At 42.0% G+C, this 8,904-nt stretch overlaps 1 protein-coding gene across 11 annotated transcripts in view; it reads right to left on the minus strand.

The window, feature by feature from the left end:
- The window catches only part of NUBPL (nucleotide binding protein like), a 256,910-nt gene that overhangs the window by 30,434 nt on the left and 217,572 nt on the right, over nucleotides 1-8,904 (minus strand). For all 11 annotated transcript variants that reach the window (XM_025202457.1, XM_025202466.1, XM_025202456.1 and 8 more), the window contains one exon: nucleotides 4,924-5,044. In XM_025202457.1, the coding sequence (XP_025058242.1) occupies nucleotides 4,924-5,044 (121 nt within the window). The remainder of the gene's footprint in view (nucleotides 1-4,923; nucleotides 5,045-8,904) is intronic.

Below are 8,904 nucleotides of genomic sequence, written 5' to 3' on the forward strand. Positions count from 1 at the left end.
GGGCCGGCCCTGCCTGCCTCACTGCAGTCCCGCTGCCACAGCGGCTCCGCGCTCCGCAGCACTCCCTGCCCGCCTTGCTGCGCTCCCTCCGCGCTCTCTGCCTGCATCGCCGCCGTGGCTCTGCTCCCCACAGCACTCCCTGCCGGCCTCACCGCACTCCCTCCGCGTTCTCTGCCTGCCTTGCCGCTGTGGCTCTGCACTCCGCAGCGCTCCCTGCCCACCTCGCCGCACTCCCTCTGCGCTCCCTGCCTGCCTCGCCACCGCCGCCGGCTCCGCAATGCCGCCGGCTCCGTGCTCCGTGGCACCACCACCACGGGCCAGATAAAATGTAAATCAACGTGTAAATGCTGTGCTTGGGAGCAATACACTCCGGCACAAACTGAACCGCAGTTTATTCAGGTGCACTAATTGCATGTGTAGATGTGGCCCCTGTCACTCAGATGAGCAGCAGGAGGGGCAACGGGAAGCAGGCAGGGAGCAATGTTTCCTGTGCTGGGGAGTGCTGCTCCCTGCCTGCTACCCTTTGCCCCATGCTGTTCAGCTGGGCATCGGGGGTGGTGATGTAAAAGCTGGAGAGGCCTGGAATCCAGCTTACGGAGCTTTTCCACCATGGCATAATGTACCTGTCTTGCTCAGAGATGGAATAGCAGAGTGAGAAGCAGGTGTGAAACAGCTGCAGCCTGCTCTTCCCCTCCCCTATGGGCTAGAGGGAGAGAAGCTTCCCCCTGCATCTTTTGCAGACTGGTGATCCTGGTCTTGGGAAGACATGGAAGCCTTTCACCTGGCTCCACTTCCTCTGATCCCGGGAAGAGTTAAGACAGAGAAAAGTGTGCAGACGTTCAGGGTGTTTTTACATGTGCTCAGGCGGCTCCAAGAGCTGCTCTAATTAAAGCACCCATAAGCATCTTGTGTATCAGTGTCCATGCATGTCCAAATGGCGGTGGGGGTGCTTTAACTAAAGCTTGTCTGATGAGCCTTAGTTAAAGCCCTGCTCCCAGCCATTTGGAAATGTGAGGACACTGATACACGAGATGTGGAGGCTGCTGCAGGCGCACTAATTAGCATGCTCCAGCAGACTTGATTATTTGAGTCTACTCCGATGTGCAGGTTGGAGCAGATGCCTCACACATCTACAGACTCTCTCAGTCTCTCAGAAGCAACCTAACCCTGGTTGCTTCTGAGTCATTTTTTTCCCCCAGACTGGCCATTTTTTGCTTCAGGAAAAAAAGCTTGAAAGTCTGCACACTTAGGATTTTTAGTAGGAAACAGTAACAGAAATTGAACATCTGTATGTGCCTTCAGATAACTAAAGGAGATGTACAGGAAATAGTTTGACCTAATAACTGTATGAAGGTAAAGAAAACATCTGATTGTCATGATGTCATTGAACCTGATTGTTCAATATACAGTAGTAGTTAAAAATGCAGGTAGTATACAACAATGTTGCCAGTAGTATACAACATTGAAACTACAATATACACTAGTAGTTGCAATGTTAGGATGCAAAAGGGACAGGATGGAGAATACAGAAATGATTATACTGCCATTATATAAATGTTACATTTTTATTTGGACTATTCTGTTTAGTTCTGATCAAAAGCATTTTATAAAGAAAGTAGAAAAATCGAAGGATTTTGGAGCAGGGGACAAGAATAATCAGCATGCATAAAATCTCTTATATGAAAAGTGACAAGACTAGAACTATTTCTTTTAATGAAGAGATGAATAAGAGATGACATAAAAATAAATGGAAATAAATTAAGTTCCGAATGTATACTGGAACTTTCCCTCACTATTTCTGGTGACAAGAAATATTCAATGGACTTGGGAAGTAGCAAATTCTAGACTAGTAAAAATAGTAAATGCTTTTCCAGTCACCCTGCAGATCTTGTCAGGTATCACTGAACCAAGAGCCTATCAGGATTCAAGGGGGTCACACTTTTATTTGAACAATAAAAATAGTTATAATCGTAAATATAAGTAAAAATAAAAATACTCTGAAGAGATTTTGAAGGTATAATAAAAACCCTTAAATAAACCTGTAATTATGGGGCATTATGAAGAATTTTTTTCCAAAAACAGATGTAGTTAAGTAGTTGCTACATGGCAAGCCTACACGTGCTATTAAGGTTATAACAGTAAAATGCTAAACAGTAAGCCTTCCCTGAGAGCATGTCTACACATGTTCCTTGTTGGGAGCAAATCTGCTCCCAATAGAATCAGCCCAGTAGGTGGCTGCTCCGATTGGGAGCAGATTTGCTGGGAGCAGGGTGGGCTGTTCCTACCCTGGTCTGGCAACCAGGGAGAGCTCTAGGCTCCCCCTAGGTGCTAGCCCAGGGGCTGACGGGGATCACAGGGCTGGTCCCCATGCGCAGGGAGCCAGGAGACCTCTGCCAGGTTCAATGGTAGCTGTCTCCTTGCCACATACACATGGGGAAGGGTCCAGATGTGCACAGGGCTAGGAGATAGCTGCCACTGCAGAACTCTCCTGGCCCCATGCAAATAGGGATAAGCCCCATAACTAGTAGAGCTTCCCTGTGCAGCCCACGGCTGGCCAAGAGCTCTCCTGCTTCTGGGGCAGTTCCTAGTCAGCTCCGGACTGTGAGGATTTCCCCGAGCAGCCAGGAACTGGTCAAGAGCTATCCCCCTTGTGGGGCAGCTCCCAGCCTGCTCAGGGCTGTATACGGATTTACCTGAGCAGCTCAAAGTTGGTCAGGAACTGTCCCTTCTAGGGCAGCTCCCAGTCAGTCCAGGCTGCACGCAGATTTCCCCAAGCAGCCTGAGGCTGGTCAAGATCTGTTCTTTTTGGGGCAGCTCCCAGCCAGCTCCGAGCTGCGCAAATTTCCTTGAGCAGCCCAGGGCTAACTGGGAACTGTCCCCACATAGCCTGGGGCTAGCTGGAAACTGTTCCCCTTCTCAGGCAGCTCCAAACTGCATGGGGATTTCCTCAAGCAACCCGGGGCTGGCCAGATGCAGGAACTGTCCCTTCTGGGGAAACCCCTTCTGCCCCCCACCCCGCCCAGTCCCAGTGCTGCTCAGCAGCACTAGGACTCTGGAGCTCCCTGCTTTCCCACACAGCCAGGGGCTGACCAAGAGCTGTCTGCCTTCTGGGGCAGCTCCCAGCCAGCTCCAGGGTGCACGTGAAATTCCCCAAACAGCCCAGGGCTGACTGGGAACTGTTCCTCATCTGGGGCAGCCTTAACTACATAGTCTCTTGGTGAACTTATTTTGAAGACAGGAAAAGTCAGCTACACCACTGAGAGATAAATTTCTGCCAAGAGAAGCTTTGCACCTATCTGTATAACCTGGGGGGCGAAGGGAGGTGGGGAGAGGAGTATACAAATTCTTGGATGCTGATGACCCAGTATTATGCTTCCAGCAGACTAACTCATCTCCCAGATGTGTGCTTTTAATTATGAAAGCTTGCTATGTCAGGTTTGTATCAGACCTCAACATTTTATGTTGATCTTAAGAGAACTTTCTGGTTCTTTTGAATGAATTAGCTGTAGAATATCATTGACATAATTATAGTAGTACATGGAAACATATCATTAGCATAAGCAATTATCTCATTTATCAACTTAATCAAGCCGTGTTATGTTTTATAATTCCTGACTGATAGCTCAGGTTTCAACATACATTTTTTATTTAAAATAGAGTAGCAAGTATGTTTTTTATATTATAGATATTGCACACTAATTTAATGATGTGTTAAGGGAACAATTTTTTGTTTTGAATTACCTATGAGTTAAGCAAAATTTTCTCCTGAAACATCATTTTGCAATTCAATGCCTTTCTGAGAACTAAACACTGAAATGTAGTAATTAAAAGTGTAATAATAAACAAACTTAGATAACCAGCCTGTATGATTAAAAATAATAAGATATAAACTACTCACTGTGCAAAAGTTAACAATTATATTATAAATAATTATAATACATCTAATGTATTGCTATTCAAAGGAATACATTTTCTTGCATACAAAAAAAACTCTGGTTCCCAATTAACTCAAAGGGAAAATTCCATTTTACTTAAAATGAGAGAAGCTTGGGACCTACATTTCAACATAATGAACAGCATACTCATAGTATTTCTTAATGACAAATTAATAGTTATTTGACAAGTACTGTATAATTCCAGTTATCAAGGCAATGCATGTTCTGGAGAAATCAAAATCTAAAAGTCATTCAAGATCAGGTAAAAGGAATTAGCTTATGTATTTTCCCCTTCCATTTGTGTTTTAAAAAAAAAAGTGATATGTGAGACCTCTAGTCTTACTTTCTCTCTGATTTTCAGATCTGATTGGCATTCCTTTAAAAAAATCCTGATAATAAACTCAGGAACTGATGATAAACAATACAGAACTCTAATGAAGCTTATCAACTTAAGATATTATTTCAAAAATGCTTTTCTGTTTGACATATTTCTGTTTGAAACATACACTAGATCAGGATAATGTCATGCTATATATGTTTAAAACCAACAGTGCCCATACTTTCAGCCTCACAGGCCAAACAAGTGACACTGGTTTGGTCTGTGAGTCCCATCCTATGTGGGGCCATTTTGCAAGTGTGATCCAGTGCACCAGCCTGACCTCACATGCCTGATCCAGCCACACGCTGGCCCAAACCCCAATACCCAAATCTCATAGCAGAGCAGTGGTGCAATTTAGTGAATAGGCCAAGTTATCCAACCCATGGTGCTCCACAGTTCTGGAAATTTGAGAGCAGGGGAGCAGCAATTAATGCTGCCACTGCCCTCTTGCCACCACATTTCTGGATCCACAGGGAGCCCCAAGGGCTGGATGACACAGCTCTGTTAGCCTGATCTGGCCTGCAGGTTGGAGGCTGAACACCACTGCTTTAAACAAAGCATTATTTCTAAATTTCATCCAATATTCAAGAGTAAAATACAGATACTTACCTAAAACATCGAGTCCAAGCGTTTTTGCTAGGTCTCTTACACCATCTGTGCCAAAAATATGGGTCTCGTGCTTACATTTTGGACACTGGAAAACACTCATATTTTGGACAAGTCCCAAAACCTGTTAAAAAAAATGTTCAGATTCTGGAGTCTGTATCAACTGATACTTTATCTTATCTGAAATGAAAGAATGCCTTGAGCAAAATATCTAAAAAACATTTGTTTAAAATTCATATTAAACAGACTTAGTCTTACTATGATGCCTAGATTACTGGATCATCAACTAATAACTTCATTACCCTTCTATTTGATCTCCATTTTTTAAATAATTATGCATGACTAATTTCACACATTTTCCATTTATTGTAGGATCGCTGCCTTTCAGATCAAGATTATCAAACTTATTATTTGCAGAACATTTCTAAGCAAAGTTCCAAATTATAATTCTTAACTTCTAGTCATCATTTCATGACATCTCAGTGAAAGGTTTATTATATGATATAACTTTTAACATTGGAGGTTTACTGTGTTGTTTTATAGTCTTATAGTTTCCAGTTTCATGTCCCAAGCCATATAAATAAAACATACCATTACAAGAGGTGTCACCATTAGACCTAATTTTTAAAAGACTTTTATCTAGCTTCACCTCAGGGAAATGTCTTCAAAACAAGAACCCAGATTTGCTATTCTCTCTGAAGAGCAGAGAGACATTTAAAGATCAAACAACAGAAATAATTATGAGAGAAAAAGGGGCAAAAACAGAAGGATAAAAATCTAATATATGCATATTAGGTGTCTTTTTTTCAGCTATTGAACTCTGGAAAGTTTGCCAGATTGTATCTACCCTTCGTGCTTTAGAGTAATGGTTATAATATAACTAATAGTCAATTATTCTGTCATATAAAGCTGTGTGTTGGGATGAGTTGAATTTTGCAAAACCATTAGAAACAAGAAATTATAAACAAACGATGCATTTTAAAAGCTCTTGTGATTTATTTATGAATCAATAAAAATCTATATAAATACCACTTCCTGTTAGGCAGTCTAGTGTTATTTATTGTCTATTTAAATAAAACATATAAACATAGTTACATGTTCCATAGTCAACATTTACAAATCTGGGAGTGAAGTTTTCAAGGTACACAAGGCAACTGTAAGCCTAACTGCCCTTTCTGCCTTTAAAAACTTCCCCTTAATAGTCTAAAGCTTGTTACGTAAAATGGCCTGTTTTTCAGAAGTGGCATGAATCCAAATTCCACTGATGTTAATGAGAGCTGTGTTTAGAAAACTTATAAAAAGTTCCCATTTTTGGCAACTAAGACAGGTGAAAATATATTTTTACTTCAGCAGCACGTAAAAGAAGTACCTCTGGTATAGTTGAATGCAACTGACTTGAATAAGAAAAAGAAATAGTTTTGGTGTTCTGGCTCTTCTATATTTTCATTTGGTATTCAATACTACCATCTGAGAAGTGCAGGTTTACTTATTTACAGCTTTCAGGGAACTGAAATCAGGACAGGTTTTCACACACGCCTCTGGAGTGAAAGGCGAGATCATTTTGCAGTGGGAGCATGGGAGAGGACAAGAGAGCACTTTGTATACTCTGTAAACCCAGCGGTAAGTGCTCTATTAATGGACTCTGATGTAAGTTCCATCAAGTCCCGCTTAATTTGTGACATGGAAATAAATCAAAGGAGCATCCTTTGGCATTTCCCATGGGGAAAGGGTGTTTTAATTAAGATACTCCACACATGATAAAAAAGAAAACTTAAATTTGTATCACAATGAACTCACTCCTCTTTAGATACCTTGATTTTTAAACTTTAGTATTTTCCCTTAAAGTAACTGCATGTATTTTTAAAAAAGAAAATTAATGATTGTAGAAAAGCGATATAGTCATATGTTGTTTTGTAAACAGTGTAAACATTTATAAACTGCTTGTAAAAACTATTTTCTTAGTCCTTTGATAACAAGACGATCAGAAAAATTATTTGGGCCACAGTTTTATTAACACAAGACTGTGGAGATGTAGCTGGATCCTCTATAATAAATCATACTTTCTTAATTTCTTATTTACATTAATTTCTGATTTTCCTTCAACTAGTCTTACTGAAAGTAAATGGCACAGCAGTATTACAGACCCATTCTTACATTCCTTCTGCATTGTTCTCACCTATTATCTATCTAGAAGTAGACTTTTATTAACGTATAAATGACTCTCCATCTGTGTGCAGTATTTCATGAAAACCATTAAACTCATTTTCAATTTTCTGCCTCAGTTGGTATTCCTCCATGTCCAAACTGATGAGATTATTAATTAAGCTATTATTATTATTATCCTTAGGAGAAATCACAAAGATGTTTGTTTGAGTTACCATGTGCGTCAATGTAAATACTATTGTGGGTTAAAAATTCCCTCTTGCTAAAATTTGTTTTTCAAAGTACTAATCTATGGTGAACAAATTCTGTAAATTTTGAAACAATATTAATAATAAATTTGAACAGTCTCAGCCCAAAACATAGTCTTTAAAATAGTGTCCTTTTTTTGCACTTAAAAGTCAGATGTTTTTCTAACAAATCAAGTTAGTTCGCTAGTTTATATTTTGCAGTAATCAACATAACTATTAAATTAAAACTATCACAATAAGTATCAGCCCTAAGCAAGCAAATTATAAGCAAACAGGTTTTAGCATTAAAATGTATGTGTTAATATGCATTAGTCTTTTTGTTTGGCAATCCCTTGCAGTCAAGAATGACTGGTCTTCCATGATTGTCTTATCTGTGTGTCCGAAGATGGCTGATGAGACCTATCTGGGATCGACAGACTCTACTGCAGCTTAGACATGCATTTCCATGTGGGCTGGGTGGTGCAGGATTCTTGATTTGGTCTGCAACATGCTGTTTCTACCACTCCCACTTTATTTTCTCCTATTGTTGTCGTGAGGTTTCAAAGTACTAGGATCCCAACACCAGACCCTTTCTCCATTTGGGGTGGTCCTAGGTGACAGTGTCCTAGGAGCTGACATCAATGTTGTATTTTTTTAAGTTGGCCTTGAGAAAGTCCCTGAAGCGCTTTCTCTGCTCTCTCCTTTTGTGTACACCTTGGCTGAGCTGAGAGAATAAATCTTGCTTCGGGAGTCTAAAGTCAGACATCCAGATAACACGGCCGGTCCAACGAAGTTGATGTTGGATGATCATCACCTCAGTACTCATGGTGGTTGCTTGCAGGAGGATGCTAATGTTACTGTACCTGTCTTACCACTGGATCTGGAGGATCTTCCACATGCAGAGTTGATGGTACTTCTCTAACAACTTTAGATGTCTCCAGTACATTGTTCATGTCTCAGCTCTGTACAGCAAGGCGGGGATCACAACTGCTTAGTAAACCATGTGCTTTGTTAGGAAGACACCTGTATATCAGGGCAGCGGGAAGGTTCGGTCTCCGATTTGATTCAGTGGAGATTCGGCCCGATTCAGTGGCCAAATCTCCAAATCTGAATCAAATCAGGATACCCTTTAATGCCTCCAAATCAAATCAGAATCGTCTGAACTGATTTGGAGAGATTTGGAAAGATTCAGCGATTTGGCTATAGACACAGCTTTAAATGTTTTTTCTACATACCTCAAGGTACCAGGCAGCTCATGAATGCTGCAATCGTGGGCCAGATGGAATGTCCCACAGGAGTGCAGGGGGCTCCCCAGCACGCTTGGTAGCAGACTCGGAAGTGGACCAGAAGAACTTCGGGTCCACTTCCAGGTCCTCTGGGGAGCACACAGGGCTCCCCCCCCCGCACTCTCCCAGCTTAGCGACTGGTGCCTCCTGGGTCTGGAAGGGTACCTGGGGTCCCACCACGGCTGATCGCTGAGCCAGGGGGCGCAGGGGGGTCCCCTGAGCACTCGGTGGCAGACCTTGGGTTCACTGCCAAGCACATGGGGGGCCCCCTGTGTTCCTGTGGCCCCCCCCCCCCCCCCCCCCCCCCC

This window comes from Alligator sinensis, unplaced genomic scaffold, assembly GCF_000455745.1.
Source record: "Alligator sinensis unplaced genomic scaffold, ASM45574v1 scaffold720_1, whole genome shotgun sequence".
Classification (NCBI taxonomy): Eukaryota; Metazoa; Chordata; order Crocodylia; family Alligatoridae; genus Alligator; species Alligator sinensis.